Source organism: Periplaneta americana, chromosome 16 (assembly GCF_040183065.1).
Source record: "Periplaneta americana isolate PAMFEO1 chromosome 16, P.americana_PAMFEO1_priV1, whole genome shotgun sequence".
Lineage (NCBI taxonomy): Eukaryota > Metazoa > Arthropoda > Insecta > Blattodea > Blattidae > Periplaneta > Periplaneta americana.
The window spans coordinates 7,936,391-7,959,044 of NC_091132.1; the positions used below are offsets into that span (position 1 = coordinate 7,936,391).

General features: G+C 37.3%; 1 protein-coding gene across 2 annotated transcripts in view; it reads right to left on the reverse strand.

Moving 5' to 3' along the window:
- Positions 1-22,654, reverse strand: part of LOC138691144 (putative carbonic anhydrase 3) — a 116,731-nt gene that overhangs the window by 43,947 nt on the left and 50,130 nt on the right. For both annotated transcript variants that reach the window (XM_069812889.1, XM_069812888.1), the window contains exon 2: positions 6,142-6,204. In XM_069812889.1, coding sequence (XP_069668990.1) covers positions 6,142-6,204 — 63 coding nt within the window. The remainder of the gene's footprint in view (positions 1-6,141; positions 6,205-22,654) is intronic.

Consider the following 22,654-nt stretch of genomic DNA (forward strand, 5'->3'; position numbering starts at 1 on the left):
ATTTCGTGGACACAAACCCGGCTGAACTTTAAAAGATTATAGAATTCTTAGCATGGCTTCCTCGGGAAGGAAAGCAGAGCTAGACAGGAGAAGAAATGTCAGAGGGAAGTGGCATAGGGACAGAGGTACGACAAGGATGCCCTTTATCACCTGCCCTATTCAACATCTACAAAGTGCAATGAATATATTCCCGAACTGCACTTGTAATTATTGTACCGTTAAACATACATGCGCGTATCACTGAAGACCATTGCTTCCATGTCTGTTGAATCAATCTATAAAACAGCGTCAGATTGTCTGTCAGAACTGAGCTTCTACACGTGATTTGGTGCAAAAATGTCAAGGACCTATTGCGATTTTTCCTGGAATCTCTCAATATACGCCTTATGGCTAGTCTTCTTTTCTGCCTTTCAAGTGATGCATTTATTATAGATTCTAGATAACTTATCCGTTTACTATGTCCTGTGTGTTGCCTACATTCAGGACAGTCCGGAAACTTATTGGTTGTCCCTCATACTTGGAGGATTTAGTGAAGAACTGTTTTCAGAACATGTGAGGGGGAGATAGTAAGAGGAAGAAGAATAAAGTACATAAGATTTGCTGATATGGCGTTGTTAGCAGAAGAGGAGACTGTACTAAGGGATATGCTACAGGATCTGCTGCCAGCAGCAGGGGATGAAGATAAATGCAGAATACCAAAGTTATTGGATGAAAACTAAGAAAGGTAAATATGCGAATTCTAAATGAGGCATTGGAACAAGGGGACAGCTTCAAATTCTTGGGGTGTACTATTAGCAGTAACATGAGCTGCTGCCAGGAAGTCAAAAGGACGATAGCAACGGCAAAGGGAGCTTTCAATAGAAAAAGGAGCGTCTTCTGCGGATCTTTGGAAAATACAGGGACGTCATTTTATTTTTCTTCAACTTTTATTGTACCTGAATTTTTGAATGTACTTCACTCCCACCCCTTCTACTAATTAAGTTCCAACTCCACACAGAGCCAAGACAGCAGATAGTAAGCAGTACTGAGTTACTGAGTATAGTACGTTCCGGAAATATGTTCGCGTTTTCCAGTGACGAAAAAGCTTTCAATATTGAATCATATTTTCGCACAGGTACTGTCCGTTTGCCTACGTCACATCCCGATTTCCCCCACCTGCTTCTGCTCGCCCCTCTGTAAAAGCTGGGCTGTCTTAGCTCTTTTCTGAAAACATTAATTTCTCTTAGGAATTGGACGTTTACGTAATATTATACAGTTGTTTAATTTAACTTAAATAAAAGGGCCTCGTTAAGTAATTAACTGTCACGTGATTTCCTCCCTTTCTACAATCCTGCGGCATAACCACTTGGACGGACAGTAGATAGCATGTCTGAGTAATTTTATCTTTTCGGGTCGGGCAAAAGTGAAGATTGAATTAACAGTACGTAGAGTAGGTACAGAATTATTTCAACATCAGTTACTAGTACGAAGGACGAAACTGGCAATTGGAATTAGATGCAATAGTCTATAGTGCGATAATATGCACAAAAGAACTGAAGCCTGTATCGAAATGAACGGCCACCATTTTCAAAATTGTGTTTAAATATTCATATTATGATTATTTTTCAATTTAACTTCTTTCTCTATATTGTACGCTAATGTGCTGTAGACAGTATAATATACACCGCATAATGAATACGTTCGCATGGATAACTCACTTCGTGAGTAAAAACACTTTTTCTTAATACAGTACTGTACTCTGATTAAAGAAAAACCTAATGAAAATCATCAAACTCAAAATCGCGATATTTCCTAGTTTACGTAAATGGATGAACTACTTTTCTTCCTTCCTATACCTAGTAGAGTGATTTGTGTTTTACGCCAGTATCATCGAACTCCAGTCTTGGAGGGGGGAACAAGCGGTGTTTCCGGTTCTCTAAAGGTATAGACAGGTTAATATTAAAAATGTTAGTGAAAATAAAATGATGTCTCTGTATAACTAAAGAAGAGACTAGTAAAGTGCTTTGTGTGGAGTGTGGTATTGTATGGGGTGGAAATATGGGCATTACGGCCAAGTGAACAGAAACGACTAGAAGCATTTGGAATGTGGATATAGAAAATAATGGAGCGTGTGAAATGGAGAGACAGAATAAGAAATGAAGCTGTGCTGGACAGAGTGGGTGAAGAAAGACTGACGCAAAAACTGACCAGGAGCAGTAAAAGGAATTGGCTGGATCACTGGCTGAGAAGAAACTGCCTACTGAACGATGCACAGGAAGGAATGGTGAACGGGAGAAAAGTTCGGGGTAGAAGAAGATATCAGATGATAGACGACATTAAGATAAATGAATAGTATGCGGAGACTAAGGGGACGGTGAAAAAGAGGGAAGATTGGAGAATCCTGGGTTTGCAGCGATGGGCCTACTCCTGGGCAAAAAACTATGAATGAATAAAGTTTCCAGTTGACAACGTTACTAAATAAAATACTCCTACTACCACCACTATTGTTACTAGTACAGAAGCTATAATTGATTATAGAGTGAATTACTTGCACTTTATTAAGTTTTATGCAAACCTGCATTTTACAACATGCAAAGAAAGCCATCTGAATCTAGGAGATTTCAACACAAGGTTAGGTGTGAGATTTCTACATCTCCAGGGTGCATAATTCCTTAATTAAAATTATACAACTCTGGATTTTATTTGACTGCTAAGTAAAATTAATACCAGTTGATATTAAGACTCTTCCTTCTTTTAAAAATGCTGATGAAGTAAGCACCGCTGAAAAATGAGCTTATATTCACAAATTAAAAATATATTATGTTTATGTGTTTATAAGTACTCCTAAATGTACCGCGCCTTGGCGTCGTAGTCTAAGGCATCCTGCCTAAGACTCGCGTTACGGAATGCGAGCTGGGAGAGAAGTTTGTTCATGAAATTTCGGCCAGTGTATGGAACCGGTGCCCACCCAGCATCGTGACGCACTTGGGGAGTTACGATAAGTAGCGAAATCGGGTTACGATAGCTAGCTCTAATGGCTGGGGGATTATCGTGCTAACCACACGATACCTCTATTCTGATTGGATGATCGTCCACCTCTGCTTCGGCATGTGAACGTGAGATAAGCAGCCGGCTAGAAGGGTCTGAGCCCTTAAAGGGCAGTAGCGCCACAGATTAGGGTTATAACTATTTTAATGTGTTGGTGTCGAAAGCAGAACGATTTTATAACATATTCCCGAAGTGCTGACCTCGTGTTGCAGTACATTTACGGCACCGCTGGCGTAGAATTAATGAGGGGGAAATATGTGGAATATTCCGGGGTTCCCACATTGAAAAAAGACATTAAGTAACATACATAGTGTGAGATCTGAATCCGCAGACCATTATTGTTTACATGCCTTAATCACGTGATCTAGTATGACAGGCACTTTTTGCACCGGTGAAAAATATGAACATTTTAGGGATTTTTTCCACTTAAAATATCATTAGGCCTACTAAGTGTATTTTCACCTGCCAAAGTAATTTGTTTAATTTCGCTTGTAATTTGGTTTCAAAATGTTTTTATTATAATACCTGTGTAGACAAAAGAATGAAAATAGTAATTCTCAATTGCCATTTAAAATTTTGAAAATTTTAGGGACTTTTTTTTTCTCCCCCTTTAAAAACATCAGTCATATGTAGGCCTATTTAATCATGTCAAAGGAATTTGCTCAATACCGTTTCTAAGTTCGCTTAAAAATGGTCTTATAATGTTCGTGTGCGAAATAGAATGGAAAGAGTATTTTTAAATTGGTATTTACCTTTTCTTCTAGGATTTATAGTAATTATTGTCATATCTATATGAAATTTTCCAGACACATAGGCACCATGCCCTATATCAGTTCCAAGTACCGATTTTGTATAATTCTCCACCCGAATAATTTTTTTTCTTCAAATTAAAAAAAATGAATTATAAATTTTGAAGGCAATAATTATTACAAAACTAAAGGACATTTAGGAAAAATTATGAAATGAGTTACTTATTTAACTATTCTGCACCACATATTGAAATTTGATCAACTTAGAATTAAATTTGACAAAAAATACAGGATGACCAAAAATATTTAAAAAATAAAAAATATTATTCAAATTTAGCAAATCGATTACTTTCAAATATTCAATATTTCAATACAATGTCAATGTGAACATATTGTGATAATTTGGTTGAAATCTGTAAAATGAAAAAAATATTTGAAATTTACCAGCATGTCCCCTTAAGATACGATTACGAGTAGGCTGCTGCGTTTACGAAATTTACTGTGACTGTGCGGGATGGCATAACTTAGTATAAGACCAGGTGACTCACCTGGCATAATTAGTAACGGAAGATGATAGATATAATGTTAGATGCAGAAGATTAAGATAATTCCTTCCTGTAATAAGGATCTAATTCCTGCCTTTTCAGCTCACAGTCTGGATAGCGTGGAATATGTCAGTACAATAGGTATTTGATAGTAGTTCATATAGGTTATAAATCCGCCGCCAGAGGAAGGCCGTAGTGAGGGCTACGGACTCATGACTCGGCGGCACACGTGCCGGTTTAATTACGGCTACGCGAGGACGGCCGACTGCGGTGCGAAGACTTGATAACTGAATTAATTGGGCCATGCTGTCTGTCAGTGAGCAATCCTGGCACATTCTGCAGGGTGCCGTACGGTAGGCTACTCATCAATCCTATTACACACATTATTTAAAATTGCGAATATATTAATAAATCATTTATAATATACAGAAAGAGATTATATAATAAATTAAGATATTTAATACACTTTCTTACATGGTCAATACATAATATCACGGCCTAATGTGTTCTTAAAGAAACAGGGGCCTATTTCACAAACAAATTACAAATGTACAAATTTGCAGGAAGCAGATCCTGTAGCTACAAATCACAGTAAAATATGTTTCACAAAATAATCTAAAATAGTCCTGTATTATTGTAACAGTGACTATTATGAAATGTAGGCCGTGGGCGATTTATATAATATACTTGGGAATATGTATGATAAGAACTTCCTTGTGTTAAATATTATTCACGTACCTTGTTAACATGTTTCGACCTATTTTCGGTCATCTTCGGAACTGGTCGTTGTTGGTCTTGGCGCCTCTTGTTTCCTGTGTGGGTGTTTTCGTAGTGTAGAGTCAAAGAGTGTATGTGTTTTGAAATTGAGTTGTGTGTTGAGAATATCGTTGGGGTGTGTTTTCGTATGTCTGTATATTCCATATTGTTCTAATGTGTTGAGTTTCTGGCTTTTTGGTTGGATGTGTAGTATTTCCATGTCTGTATTGATGTCTCTGTAGGTGTGGTCGGCATTTGTGATGGACATGGAAATACTGCACATCCAACCAAAAAGCCAGAAACTCAACACATTAGAACAATATGAAATATACAGACACACGAAAACACACCCCAACGATATTCTCAACACACAACTCAATTTCAAAACACATACACTCTTTGACTCTACACTACGAACACACCCACACAGGAAACAAGAGGCGCCAAGACCAACAACGACCAGTTCCGAAGATGACCGAAAATAGGTCGAAACATGTTAACAAGGTACGTTAATAATATTTAACACAAGAAAGTTCTTATCATACATATTCCGAAGTGATACAGTGTTAAAAGTTGTGTAATCAAGGTGTATAATATACTTTGGTTTACATGAGATGGGTTATGTATTTTCTAATGAAACACAAACATTTGTAAATGTAGATTTTAAAATTTTTCTCGTGTAATTTGCAATTTGTACTATCGTGAAACAAGACTCTGGTGCGACAAGATAGTAAACAAATGCACATCAGATGCGGCAATATTGTTGCGACAAGATTGCAATTGATAGTTTGTTCTGATTGGTTACAACCCAATAGATTCTTACACTCCACTAGTGCATTGGTACATCAGCGAAACAGTGTGTATAATTAACTATCTTTGTAGAGAGGTAAAACTTATGTTTCATTCCCTGAGGACGTGACCGAAATTTTAAACATCACATCTACTCGTACATACTGTAGGTACTAGAGTTAATTAATAGACTAATTTAGGAGATCGCAGTCAAGAACTGCTCACCGTTCGCGGATGCAGACTGTAAGACGTATGTGTGTTGCATGATTGCTTACCATGTTCGCCTTCTTTGTAGGACCAAACATCTCCGGATGACGGCACACCAAGCAGTATTGGTCCTGAAAATAAATACATATAGTTATAACGTTAAAAGTTGTATTGTTTTGGTATTTAAATATAAGTAAGATTCAAATCGCCCACCGCGGTGGAGTAACGGTTAGCATTCCCGACCGTAAAACGAGTGGGCAGGGCTCAAATCCTGGTTGGTTTATTTCCGAGGCTTTCCCCCTCAACCAACTGAAGCAGAATTGCTGGGTAACTTTCGACGTTGGTTCTAGAACTCATTTCGCCTTCATTAATTTTAACTTCGTGTATCATCTTTAGGTCGACAGGGAGATCCAGCAGACGTGGTGCCGTAATTCGCATACAGCTGTCATCTGTCTGGAGGAGCTGCATATGATCCCAGGGTGTCGAAGAGGCATCCACAGCGGACTACTACAGACCAGGGATCTGGTAGCTCTGTGTAGCTCCCTCAGACAGATGGCGCCATGGTAAATCGCCTGTGTTGCGATCTTCAGAGCAATATAGTATGCAGCAGGGCGTAGTACGTAGTTTTCGAACAGATGTCATAGATCTGAGGAGGCTGCGAAATATCAAGAGGAAGACTCTGTCAGACGTGGATGCCGTAGCTGATAAGACAGTACCAAGCAGTGAATCACGTACTCACAGAAATGCGGTCCTAAGGACTTCAAATTTGTTCGTAATTCAGGCGGATATTGTTGAAGTATAAAAGAGGTACTGCAAAATACACGTTTCAGCAACCCTACAAGCGAAAGAATGATTTTCGACATGGCGTTTATCTGTAGGCCTATGAGCGTATTCCGAATCTCACCGGTGAGCAATCCGATGGCATCACGGTGTTCCGAATTTCACCGATGACGTTATTGATGCTCCACCGGTGTCGCACCGGTGCCATCAACTTGCAGAGGTGGTGGCAGTCTCCATCAGCCGCCATCAGTGAATCTGATTGGTTCTTGTATAGGGCGGAAATTAGCAGACGAATGACATCGTGCACTGTTGTGTCATGGCGGTGTGTTCTGCTGTATTGTTTGTAATTAGCACAACGTAAAAACAATATGTTAATGGCTTATGAGCGAACATGTCAACGGACCAGTTATTACTACCGGTTCAAGAAATAAGTTGTTTATGATCTCTTTTCTTTGAACGAGATGGCAGTACGGAAATTTCGCAAAATTTTGCTAGCGTAGCACAGATAACCACTTACACGGTCGCCATGACAGCATCGATTCTTCCAGCAGTTTTGTTCCTTATTTTCGTTGCAACGTGACGTCATTGATCCCACCGGACCGGTGAGATTCGGAATACGCTGTATATGTGTGTACAGCGATGTTCTACTAACCTATGCTCAGATGAGCCCCGTATCGTAGATTTACGGCATGTAAACAAACCCTGTCCCTGACAGAGGGCTCCCGGTCAAATTTGTCGGAAATTTTTCGCTCATGTTGAATTTCGACATTGAATAACCTCTGCAGTTGAAAACATCGTTATATAAAACACTGCCATTGCTACTATCTATTAAAGAAGGTGCACAATTGTCAGAACTAAATCTCACTAAAAGCAGCGTCCGCCCCCAGCGAGAAAGCATAACATAAGACGGTGTGCGATTCTGTGAATGCAGTGTTGCCTGCACAGAGTCTCTTGGAAATAAATGAAAAGATTTGTGAATATCAAAGGATTTCCAACAAAGGGAAGCGACGTATCGACCGACAAGAGAAAAAGTAGAAGCCGTGCTGATATTAAAAGTTGCTCTTTCAGATCAAAGAGGGTCCGCCTCCATCAGCAACGGACTGGCAACAGCGTCGATAGCTCTGTGCAATGCCGACATTGGTCCTAATAATGCCGAAGTGGATTTGCACCCACACCCATGCTCTATTCCTTAGCGTCATTATTAAATACTATTTCTGTAGTTTTGCTGAACTATAAATGTTATTATAACTTATTTCATTTTTCATAAGCATGGAAAAGATTTATACATTTCTGTAAATTCTAAAATAAATACAGGAGAACCCCGATTATCCGTCACCCTATTAACCGATTGTTGTACAGAGTCATCATTTTATTTTTACTTCAATTTTTATTGTACCTGAGTTTTTTAATGTACTTCACTCCCACCCCCTCTACTAGTAAACTTAAAATCGTTCTCCACATAGAGCCAAGGCCGCGTATGCAGTACTGAGTTAGTGAGTATAGTACATTCCAGAAATATGTTCGCGTTTTCCAGTGACGAAAGATCTTTCAATATTGAATCATATTTTCGCACAGGTACTGTCGTCCGTTTGTCTACGTCGCATCCTGGTTTCCCTCACCTGCTTCTGTTCGCCCCTCTGTAAAGTCTAGTAGCTGGGCTGTCTTAGCTCTTTTCTAAAAACATTAATTTCTGTTGGGAATTGGACGTCTACGTAATATTATACAACTGTTTAAAATAATGTAAGTAAAAGGGCCTCGTTAAGTAATTAACTGTCACGTGATTTCCCCCCTCCTTTCTACGAACCTACGACATAACCACTTGGACGGACAGTAGATAGTATGTCTGAGTAATTTTATCTTTTCGGATCGGGCAGAAATGAAGATTGAATTTACAGTACGTAAGGTACTCTTTTATAGAGTAGGTATAGAATTATTTCAATATGAGTTACTAGTACGAAGAACGAAACTGATAATTGGGATTAAGTACAAGAGTCTATAGTGCGATAACATGCACATTAGGACTGAAGCCTGTATCGAAATGAACGGCCACCATTTAAAAAAAATGTGTTTAAATATCCATATTATGATTATTTTTCAATTTAACTTCATTCTCTATATTGTACGCTAATGTGCTGTAACAGTACAATATACACTGTATAATTAATACGTCCGAATGGATAGCTCAATTCGTGAGTAAAAACACAAAGTGTTAATACAGTACTGTATTTTGGTTAAACAAAAACATAATGAAAATTATCAAATTCAAAATTGCGATATTTCTTAGTTTACATAAATGGATGAACTACTTTTCTTCCCTCCTATACCTACTAAAGTGATTCGTATTTTACGCCAGTATCATCGAACTCCAGTCTTGGAAGGGGGAGCAAGCGGTGTTTCCGGTTCTAGACTTTTAATCCAAAGATATAGCCAGGTTAATATTAAAAAGTTAGTAAAAATAAAATGATGTCCCTGTATTATCCGTCTGTCATTCTCTCCTTTTTTGTTGCAGAAAAAATATTGAGTACTGTACACTACATTAGTACGTAGTTTGTTTTATATAGAGAGTGATATTACAAGCCTTTGCCCTTACACATTATGATCTACTGTTCGAGTGACCTGTTTAATTTCTATACAGAACGCCTCCAAAAGTGCCAAAAGAATACATGTTGTGCTGAGTATCGAAGAGAAGTGCATATAATTGAGTGGATTTTTAAAAGAGGAACTGCGGTTCATCTCACTTAGGAATACGAGACTGGAGTTACAACTGTGCGAGATTTAATAAAAACATGAATAAAGGTATAAATTACTTAAATCTATAACATGAGACATATACTTTTCTAATCTTTCCACAGAAATCCATCATAGGAAGTTTCCTTGACCCTTAAAACCCGTCACTGACATTCATTCATTCATAGCGTTGTCACTGCAAACCCAGCATTCTCCAGTGTTTTCTGTTTTCTGCCTTCCTCTTAGTCTCCGCATATTATCTATATATTTTAATGTCTCTATTATTTGATATCTTTTTCTGCTCCGAAATCTTCTCCCGTTCACCATTCCTTTCAGTGCATGGTTCAGTAGGCAGTTTCTTCCCAGTCAGTGACCCAGTCAATTCCTTTTTCTCTTCCTGAACAGTTTCAGCATCATTCTTTCTTCATCCACTCTTTCCAACAGAGCTAATATACTTAAAACTTCTGATCCACTACATAATGTGTTAAAACACATGACCACGGAGAAAATTACGAAACTGAATTATGCAATACTTAATTTATGAAAGTGATGGTACGGATTATCCGATTTTTCGATTAACCGTTCAGCCCACCCCTTTCATTACCACGGATAATAGAGGTTTTACTGTACATGAGAAACTAGAAACAGTTATCTGTATCATTCGCAACATGATGAACTTAACTGTTACGAAACGAGTAAAATGTTTAATAAAAAATTAAGGGGGACTTCGATTTGGTCATTGTGGAAAGTTCTCTTGGCAGTGGGTCAGAGAGACCTCAGGCGACCAATACTTGAAACGACGTGTTCCTTCTCATCTCGTCCAGTGTGCAGTCCTCACCCCAGGCGCCGCTGATTAGCGCTGTTGTCCCGGCTACGCGAACATCTCTGCTCTCTATTGACAGGCGGAACTGCGAAAACGAGCCAATTAAGATGTAAAACCTGCATTACAATGCTAAATTATTTCAGTAGACGCCGAGCCCGCTGGGAATATGCAAAGAAGGGATGCTCTCTGCCAGCGGACTGGGAAGCTACGAAAAATCGCGAACATATCTAGGCTACATAAAACGCGTTGAGAACGATTCAAGCGTGAAGTATTGGAAAAACGAAAAGTACGTCTGAGTTAGGTGCTCAAGTCGATGATTGATCAGACAGTCTGGAATTCTGCTTCAGATTAGAAAGCTGCATGACGAGCAGAACTCGAGACACTGCAACTCGAAGGCTTCGATAGTTTATTATTATTATTATTATTATTATTATTATTATTATTATTATTATTATTATTATTATTATCAGTAGTAGTAGTAGTAGTAGTAGTAGTAGTCGTAGTAGTAGTAGTAGTATTAATAGTAGTAGTAGTAGTATAATATTTGTATTAGTAGCAGCAATAATAGTAGTAGTTATGTTAATTTACGACGATTTATCAACATCTTAAGTTATTTAGCGTCTGAATGATGTGAAGTTGATAATGTCGGTGAAATGAGTCTGGGGTCCAGCACCGAAAGTTACCTAGCATTTGCTCATATTGGGTTGAGGGAAAACCCCGGAAAAACCTCAACCAGGTAACTTGCCCCGACCGGGAATCGAACCCAGGCCACCTGGTTTCGCGGCCAGACGCGCTAACTGTTACTCCACAGGTGTGAACATTAGTAATACTGTAGTAGTAGCAGCAGTATTAGTAGTAGTAGTAGTAGTAGTAGTAGCAGTAGTATCAATATTCGTAGTAGTACTAGCAGTAGTAGTAGTAGAAATACTAGAAATTTTAGTAGTATCAATAGTAATAGTAGTAGTAGTAGTAGTAACAGTAATAAAGTCCCTACATTTAACATTTTCAACTGCAGAAGTTCATCAACATCGAAATTAAACTTGGGTGAGAAACGCAAGACGAATTTTGTCTAGAGTATTCTATCAGGGACAGGATTCTCTTACTGTCGTAAATTTACGACACGCCAAGTCATAAGGATTTTATAGTCCCTTAAAACTCATCGCCCTAGAATCGGATAAAAGTTTAATGACGACTTTTCCTTAGTTTTTTGCGCTAGAAACATGCGGTAAACACCATTATTACTCCAATTCTATTTAGCTGCTTTAATTTTTGCTGCACATAATATATGTGCTGAAAATACGTTTTTTCTTATTAATAATAATTCTCTATAGGCTAGATTTGTGAGTTGCTATCTGCCCTTAACTCTAGCGAAAACAGCTCGTCGATACAGTAGGCCTAATAGTATAGGAGATATTTAAGATGGCAATTTTCAATGCCTCACCCTGTATAGGGAACACAATGGGCCAAAGCATCCCCAAGTGTAAGGACCTACCCCGGGTTTAGCCCTCGAAAGTCAAGCCCAGTCCACGCCGAAGCGCCGTGGTCTACTGCATCATAGAATAAGAGCTGGTTCGAGCCCTCATAGGGAAGGAACTTCTTCACGAAATGTCGCCCAGTGTATGGACCGGTGCGCGCCCAGCATTGAGCTGAATTTGGGAAGCTACAATAGGTAGCGAAATCCGAGCCAGCGCTGACCACACGTTACCCGCGTACTAGTTGGATGATCGTTCACCTCTGCTGAGGCATGTGAACGTGAGGCCAGCAGTCTGCTGGTCGGCCTTAGCCCTTCATGAGCTGTCGCGCCATGGGTTACTTACATACGAATCCATTCGTTAAATCTGTGTAATGGCCGCTGTTTGGACATCAGCTCAGTATCACTAAAATAATCTCGCGCCATATGATCAATGTTGTTGCTACGTCTCATCAAAATGTTTTCGTAACAGAGTGCACAGATGTGCATAACACCGCGTGGGCGTAGTACAGACGCGGCCGAAGAAAGTTGATGGTGGCGTCAGTCAAGTACTCGTAATTGGAAAGGACTAGCGTCAATCTTAGTGTGAAATTCATATTTGTCTTTGCTCTGCTTCTAAGCCCGAATAAACTTCACTTAGCACATAGGTTCACGACAGGCTGGAATGGCTGATGAACGAATCACATTTTCTGTACACCACAAGGTTCAGAACGACTTTGGACTCTTCCACGTGAGTAAAAGCAAGTCGGAACGTGAGGCATTCATCATCTTTTAATGTGAAGTGGAAGCTCTACATGCTTTCCTTGGACTTTTGTACGCTTGGTGCATTTTCTGTTGAAGTCCCTCAAACAAACTGTGGAGGTTGCGAACAAAACCGGTAATTTCCAAAATAGTATTTTTTTCAGGAAGTAGAAGAAACTGTACGGTGTAAAATGAACGACAATTTTATGTGTAGTGCATGTTACGTCCGTTGTTCTAATGGTGTCAATAATAATGAATTTAGTCATTTTCTGTGCATTTCATAGACAAAAATATTTTGGAAATGTCCGGTTTTGTATGGAAATATGAAGGAACTGTTCCCTTTTGTTCGAAAAAAAAAGCAATTTGACATTTATAACAGTAAAACATACACATCTCCCTAGCTAACCTTCACTTTCATTCTACTGTATCATGGAAAAATGAATATATTACAACACTTTACAATAATTTCAATTAGCAATCAGATATTACTCCTGCACACAGAAGTGGTAATTACCAATTTTGAATGGATTGGTAATTGCAACACATACTGAATGTTGGAAATGTACGTTTTTGATACAAAAAAAATTAAATGAATATATTGGAATTTTTGTACTTACTTACAGCTTTTAAGGAACCCGTGGTTCATTGCCGCTCACACATAAGCCCGCCATCGGTCTCTATCCTGGGTAAGATTAATCCAGTCCCTACCATCATATCCCATCTTCCTCAAAATCATTTTAATATTATCTTCCCATTTACGTCTCGGCCTCCCCAAAGGTCTCCCAACTAACACTCTATAATGCATTTCTGGATTCACCCATATGTTCTACATGCCCTGCCCAACTCAAACGTCTGGATTTAATGTTCCTAATTATATTAGGTGAAGAATACAATGCGTGCAATTCTGCGTTGTGTAACTTTCCCCATTCTCCTGTAACTTCATCCCTCTTAGCCCCAAATATTTTCCTAAGCACCTTATTCTTAAACACCCTTAACGTCTGTTCCTCTCTCAAAGTGAGAGTCCAAGTTTTACAACCATACAGAACAACCGGTAATATAATTGTTTTATAAATTGTAACTTTCAGCTTTTTTGAGAGCAGAATGGATGACGAAAGCTTCTCAATCGAATAATAACAAGCATTTTACATACTTATTCTGCGTTTAATTTCATCGTGAATGTCATTTGTATTTGTTACTGTTGCTCCAAGATATTTGAATTTTTCCACTTCTTGAAAGGATAAATTTCCAATTTTTATATTTCCATTTCGTACTGTGTTGTGGTCACGAGACATAATCATATACTTTGTATTTTTCGGGATTTACTTTCAAACCTATCCCTTTACTTGCATCAAGTATACATCTAGCCTACCAAATTATGGCGTAACAGTGACATTTATTTTGTTCTCCAGATCTTTCCCAGCACGCAGGCATAGCAGTACCAAGTTATTCAAATGCTCCAGCTTGTTTTATGGTGTGGTTATCTGTACTAATAATAAATCTGTAGCCGAAATTTTTCTGGTAATTTTCGATTTTCCAAAAATAATTGGTCCTAACATATATAATTAACCACCCTGAAACCGAAAATTGCTTTTTTCAAATTTTTGTTTGTATGTCTGTCTGTCTGTATGTTTGTTACCTTTTCACGCGATAATGGCTGAACCGATTTATATGAAAATTGGAATATAAATTAAGTTCGTTGTAACTTAGCTTTTAGGCTATATGGTATTCAAAATACTTAATTTAAAAGGGGGGTTATAAGGGGGCCTGAATTAAATAAATCGAAATATCTCGCTTATTGTTGATTTTTGTGAAAAATGTTACATAATAAAAGTTTCTTCAAAAATGATTTCCGATAAGTTTTATTCTTTACAAAATTTTGATAGGACTGATATTTAATGAGATAAATGAGTTTTAAAATTAAAATAACGCCAACTAAGACGGTGCAATGAATTAAGAACAAATGACTTCGTCTATAAGGGGCCTTCGACAGCAACAATCGAAAGCTATGAAAGATAGCCTACAGATAATGTTTCTGCGTTTCTATGAAGTAATATCAGAAGCTTAATTAACCGATTTGTATAATTAATTATTAATTCACCATTGGAAGTGTAGTTTCTCTAGATGGACATAATGCTATAATGTTATTACAGTAACTTCTGAGTGAATCGAGGACAGGTAAGATTAAAATAGCTTCTTATGCACAGAAAACTTGATAGACTATTCTGTACATTCGTTTCCTGTATTTCCTAAAATAATTTTTATGACCAAATGAGTGGTCTCTGGATCAAAATGATCGCATTCTAATTATGCAAATACAATTTAAATTAAGTAACATAATAAACGATTTATCCTTCTATCAAACACGAATGTTCCCTGGATCAAACGTCCTATTTTAATTATGTAATTACTTTATATTTATTTCTAACGGGTGCATCGGAGCGCACGGGTACGGCTAGTTTACTATAAAACAACACAAATGCCGTTATCTTTGGGAAGCATGCGAGGAACTTGAACTGGGAGCGAATGAATGGACACCATGTTGGGCGTCACCTGACTGCGCTAATAATACGAGAGGCTCGTGTCGGAGCACGTGTAATGAGGGCCGTCTATTTATTGTGCGTGGGGCACCGATCTGGCACTCGGACAAACCTCCGGCCGCGCCGCCACAAAGAAGTGTCACAGAAATCAATTGCACTTGTAAGCAAACGGATCAGATCTGGGAAGTCAGGACTGTGTGACGTCAAGACGACGATGCCTATAGCGTGCAACAAAGAAGACCCTTTATCGAGTTAAACAAATGTGTGCAGACAGACTGAGCAAGAAGCAGTAACACTGCATATAACTTTCTAACTTTTAGTTTTATTGAAAAGTGTTGTGTATGAGAAGCTGGTGGAATAAATCAACAAATTCTGCACATATTTGTAAAACAGTAGTTGTCATTTTGTACGGGATGTGTAATAGTAATATGCGCTACAAGAGCGGTATGTTGAAGTTTTCATGTTCGAGGAAAAGTTTGAAAAAGCGAAACGTAGTTGAGCTTTTTTAATTTCCGAGAATTGAAAGAAAACATACCGCTCGTGTTTCGTAAATTATTTTGTGCGAAGATCGTTTATTACATACCTGAAAGAGGAATTTCTAATTAGTTGCAATGAAATCTCCATCTTGGTTTCTGTTCAATGACGGCAAATTTGCAAAACAAAAATATCTATCTTCAACATTGTTGCTTTAAAATGTTTTCTGTGTTTACTATACTCCAGCAGGCCGTGATATACGTCTGTCTTTTTTTCCCCCAGTCTATAAATGCGAACTTAAAAGAAACGGCTTCCTTAATGTTACATGCATCACAAATGCAGTAACTTTAGTGGAGTTGTAGAGTTTACTTAATTTTTTCAAATAGTTAAAAACAATAATTAACAGTGCAATTTAGGTGAAATTGGAGTGGTAAGTTTCCAATTTATAATTATTACTATATTGAACGTCTCTAAAAATAATATGTTAAAAGCCTAAAGCAGTAAAATCAATATGTCACTTAAGCGGTAAGAAGAGGGAAATTGTTATGTGTGTTAGGTTGGGAATACTGAATTGGAATTTTAGACTTACCGCGGATTGGTTTTGTGCGGAAACCAAGCAAATACGCACGATCTCGCACAAAAGAATGTAGATCTATTTAATGCTATATTTATTTATTTATTTAGGCCTACTTATTTATTTATTTATTTATTTATTATTTATTTAATTATATATTTATTAAATTACCTGATTGGGTGTTTTCCGATGTTTTCCCCAACCTTAAGGCGCACATCAGGTAATCTATGGCGAATCCTAGGCCTGATCTCGCCAAATACCATCCATCGACTCTAAGGGTGCTATGCATAGACATTTCGCTAGCCCGCGCTACGAGCGTGCTAAACTAGCCCTGGCTATCGAGTGATTACTTGTACAGGATTCATATCATATAATATCGCTAACATTGGTTTATGAATACGAAAAACGTTAGTTCGCTGATCATCCACCAGAAGCCCGCGCTACGAATGTCTATGAATATGGCCCTAAATAACTAGTAGTTAATACAGCGTCGTTAAATAGCCAAGTAAAACCGTGTAATTTTTAATACCCATTTTTGTTCCGATAGGTTTTGTTAATTTAACAATATTTTCTTTAAGTCCGTCATAAACTTATCTTATATAATAATGTGATATTTGCATTTCATTCTACTTGATGAAAGTTTTCGGTTTTGTAAACCATCTTCAGATCACTGTTACTTCTATTGAACTGTTATACTGATGTGCAATGGGTTACATTAACCACATAAAAGATAAGTTTGTGCGAGATCGTGCGTATTTGCTTGTTTTCCGCACAGAACCAATACGCGGTAAGTGTGAAATACCACATTCAGTATTCCCAACGTAACACACATAACAATTTCCCTCTTCTTACCGCTTAAGCGCGAATTCATTTTACTGCTTTAGGCTTTTAACATATTATTTTTAGAGACGTTTAACATAGTAATAATTATAAATTGGAAAGCTACCACTGCAATTTCACCTAAATTGCAATGTTAATTATTGTTTTTAAATATTTGCAAAAATTAAGTAAATCTACTACTCCACGAAACTTATTGCTTTCCTGATACAAGTAACATTAAGGAAGCCGTGAAAAAATCAACGAGATTCCAGATGCCGATGTTATTACTGCAATATGTTATATAAATAATATTGTTAAAATATTAAAATGAAATATAAATCATTACATAACCTTACCGTTTGTTTTAAGTTCGCATTTATAGATTGGGGGGGAAAAAAAGACAGACGTATATCACGGCCTGCTGGAGTATAGTAAACACAGAAAACATTTTACAGCAACAATGTTGAAGGAAGATATTTTGGTGTTCCGAAGTTGGCGTCATTAAACAGAAACCAACATGGAGATTTCAATGCAACTAATTAGAAATTCGTCTTTCAGGTATGGAACAAACGATCTTCGCACAAAATAATGTACGATACACGAGCGGTATGTTTGTTTTCATGTTCTCGGAAATTAAAAAAGCTCAACTACGTTTCGCTTTTTCAATCTTTTCCTCGACCATGAAAACGTCAACATACCGCTCTTGTAACGCATATTACTATTATAACGGACTTAAAGAAAATACTGTTAAAAAAAACATGTAAGCTACAAATCTACAATCACTATTTTAGTAGTGGTGCTCTCGGAAATGTTACAAAATGATTCATTGAACGTATTTATACCAAAACAGACGAATTATACTTCGATAAATTGTATAAAGCGGCAATTTTAAGCGCCCTATACGAATAAGTTTTGACTAGCAACATAATTTTCACAACTCTAGCCCTGAAGATATGGTGCATTTTCCGTTATGTCATTTTTCAATTTTTGAATTGTGAACAGCTGCACTTATAATAGTAGTGCGGAAATAAAAATTATAAGAAGAATAAGGAAACAGCATGAGCAGGATTTTTGTATGAATCACGCTCCGTTTCTCCTCCTTTTACTCTCTAGATTTACTATATGACAGGGCTCTATCTGTACGTAGTGATTGATTCCAAGTACCGTATTACTGTTTGTTGACACAGAGATTGGCCTGTGTTGATACATTTATCTGTTCCTACTTTTTCTTCAATAGATGTACAAATATTAACTGAGAACATATCCGTCATGTACGTCTGTACACTCCTTCTGAGGTAAGATGAAGTTCTCAGACATTTGCTGTTCTATAAAAAAAATATTTTATCCTAAATATGCTCTAGGCAATAAGCATAGGCCTACTATGGAATTCTAAAAGCAATTAATGCTGTAGGTCCAGGTTAAAACATTCATATGGATATGTGTGATTCAGAAATGATAATAGTAATAAAACGACGATGAAATTGATGGGTTGTGGGATGTAATCCATGTGAACAAGAAGATGATTTGCAAGTTACTGTTAACTTATTGATCGCCTTCCACCGCTTATCCTAACAATTCCAATTCTGCGTTCAATTTCCGGAGAGACAGATACAAACATTTTAGTTGTTGGCGAACTCTTGAGCTCTTCCAGAGCTACAATAGGATCAACCTACAAGTCCCCAGCTGACAATGAAGTACTGGAAACCCGCGATTTAAAGGGTATGACTTAATGCAAGTAGATTCGACTCTTAGCCTTTAAGTGCCATCTCTACAGTTCTTCCTTACAGAATACCGGTAGGCCTACCTGAACTATCAAGTATAGAGAAAGTATAAATAATCACAGAAAAATAGAACAGGCGGATTTAATATATTGCACGTCTGCCCGTCTATCTGTATACAACTATTCCACAGAACTATGTTTACATTATCTATCATTTAATGTTATCGCACGTATAATGCCACAAAGGGTTTTAATTAGGTCTATACCGACAAATTGTAGAAAACTTTTAGTTGCGAGTATCATACCTAGGAAAAATCAAACTATTTGTGAGAGTTATTAGGGATAGGCCTATATCGCGCATGGAATAGAAAATAATTAATAACAAGATAACGCATATTACTTTTAATAAATGATTATTATTTTAATAAACTAATATTATATTTAACATCTTCTGACATTGTGAAAATGTTAATTTTACGTATAACCAGTCATGGCCTCCCATATCATCGAAGCAAAAGGAAAAAAACTGCCAAAGAAAAGCAACGAAAAAAATCTATCATTTACAACGATAGATGGTTGAAGTTCAACAGAATCCGTGGGTATCCAGAGTACCACAATCCTCTGCGCCGGAAATGCCAACAAATCATTCATTGTTATTTCAGCACGCGCTGTTTACCGTATACAGTTGTATAGGGAATGAATGTAGCTTAAATCATAGCCAAATATTTTTAATTTTAAGGGCCACGGACACTGGCCTAAATTGAGGTTTACTTTACTAAGCTTGTTGAAATGCAATAACAATGGTGGCCGACTAGATTATTATGCTACACTGGGTATCCAAAGACTCTGAAAATTCAACGGATTCGTAAACCGCATTTACAATGAAAATTAAGCATAAGTACAACGTAAGCATAAAAAATTGTACGGATGTTATTTTTAATGAAAGTATTTACAATGAATTATTTACAAGCGTATACTTAAACATAGGACGTTAAAATGACATCTTGCAAATTCCAAGCTTCCATGCTTACGTTTAGGTACGATATTTTAAAGACCACCTCTGTGGTGTAGGGGTCAGCATGCTGGTCTCTTACGCAGTTCGATTCCCGGTCGGGTTGAATTTCCTGGTTGAGGTTTTTCAGGGTTTATCCTCAACCGTAAGGCAAACGCCAGGAAATTCGGGCCACAACATCCCTGAAAATCACCGGCCTCACTCATCACCGAAATCATATTCATAACAAATCAGTCATATATATAGTCGCGATCTAGTTCACAACAATAGAACCAGTCTCAACAATAGTACACAGGCCTTCGGATTTCACCCAAAAGATTAACTCGCGATATGACCAGAGATATTAAAGCGAGTATAAATAACAGCGAGGGGAGGATATTCCAAAACAATAGACAATCAAGTAGTATTGAGCTAGACAACAGAATGAAATGACATGGTTGTTATATTTCCATAGTTAGTAAGTTACCATGTATTTTTACGGTTATATGTGGTTATATTATTTATGATTTGGTGTTGTATGTGTTTATATTCCCATTATGACTAGTGATATGACTTCTTAATTTTATGATAACATTTACATTCTTAATATCACGCTTACGTTCTCATTGTGAGTGGGGCATTACACTCCGTTTGTGAATTGGTACTTGAGTGAAATATAGTGGAAAATTTACACGGTCACTATTTCAATTCCTCTTGGGACTGAACGATTTTTTCTGCTGTCAATGCAATCTCCTGTGTTTTGCATTGCGTCGTGCTAACATCGCGTTACAGGACTAACGCAATATGTCCGTCTGCAGTCAGGATGAAGAACACCAAGGAACCTAGAGCAATGATTCTAGTTATCAAAATTGAATTATGTCTGTAGGCTTTATAAAAAAAGGAAACATTCATATCTTTACACTAGTTCATGAGAAAAATTGGCACTTATGTGTTTTCAACTATTTTTTTCACAAGATTTTTTCGAAAATGTTTTATTATAAATGTTCACTAAAATATTAAAATTTACAAGTTATATTCACCAGAGTTTTCCCAACCTGTCTTTAAAAATTTCAACTGGATAGTTTTAGAAGTAGACGAGTACGGAACAAAATGTGGCTACTATATTTTATAGTAGATTTACACTTCCTGATAACCTTAAGAATATAATAATTAGGGCGAAAATGGGGAAAACGCAGTCCTTAGAAGGAGATGATATAGAACTAACAGTAAGAAAGTTGTGTTTACATGTAATTTCGACCTTAATTTTGTCTCCCTAGTTCATATAAAATATAGCCGACATTAGTTTTGGTAGAATACGGCCAATTTCCAGGATGACGGGCCACCAGTTGCATTCTGGCACCTGCTGACTTTTGTTTATAGTTCTTGCACTCATTGTGTCGGAAAATTTAAGAGGTCCCATTGTTCTCTGCATCTGTCTCTCTTGGCAACGCACATTAAGTGGTTTCCGTAATCCTCCTTTAGAAACTAATTGCCACGACTGATTCATTCAATCTGCAACTACCTGTTTGTGTCAGACAGGTGGGTCACAAAAGCTTCTATGTCTGTCCATTTATTCTTTCTCATCTCTCATTTCCTTCACCTCTTCCTTACTGGATAAAATATTATCGATAAGCACATATTGAGCGTTAACGTCAGTGGAGGCTGTTATAAAATCTTGGCAGTTGTACTTTACTGACAGTTTGTGCAATATTCAAGTCTGGTGAGTCTCCCATGCACAGAATAATGGGCGAAACAAACGTATAAGCTGAATTCAGGAACGACATATACATGGCTATACTAAAATAAAGATATAAAGATGGATAAAAACATATAGACAAAAGGATAAACTGCCAGATAAAGCATTTTGACATACATACATACATACATACATACATACATACATACATACATACATACATACATACATACATACATACATACATACATACATACATACATACATACATACAAGTATGTAGACTGTAAGACAAGTATAATGCAGACCGACTAGAATACTAACGGTTGTGTACGACCTCAGATTTTCTGAACTTGTACAATATCTGTTAGAAATAACCATAGACAAATAGAGATATATTTACATTTGAGCCAATAAACAACAACTCCGGGAGTTCGTCCTCTTTTGTAGCGGTCGATAAGGCAATAGTTTGTGTGCACATGCCAATAAGTTAGGTTAAAAATATGTAACACCAGTATGTACGAGAAAACCATCGCTTGGTTACTTCCATAGACGATAAAGTTCTATTTACATGTGATGATGTTTCCAAACCCTTTTTTATTCTACTGCCTAATAAAATTGTATTAATCTTAAGAGATAGCAAGCAACTTCAGATGTTTGTGAAACATCGTTAAAATCAAGGGAAAAGTATTGACGGACAGTAGAATAGAATTATTTAATGAATCGTTCCTTCCTTGCTGATAACGTCCACAACAAATCAAACTTGACAACCAAATATACCTACTGTATTTCGCTTACAGTTGTTAAAGAAAATGTTACGTACTTCTCTGTTCTGGGGCCAAGCATGTATTGCACCAAGCTGCTTAAGCGATATGCTTGGCTACGGCTACCGCGAAGGCTTCCTATTCCATTCCATAAGCTTATACATTTCTCATTCTATGTTGGAACATTTTAAGTAGTAAAGAAAATATGATAAATAAAAGCTCTGTTTCACATGAATTTTATATGTTTAAAACTAAGATGAATAGAGCACTGATGTGTGGAATAAATATTAAATTACATTAAATATTTGGCATAGGGTAAACTAGGGTCTGTTGGACAGTCGGGCATGTTGGACACTCTGTACTTTAACGTGTTACCTCGCCACTTGTGGGCACCACATTCTGCTAGAAGTCAATGACGGAAGTAGCCCCACTCGTGGCTACTTCCGTCATTGACTTCTAGCAGA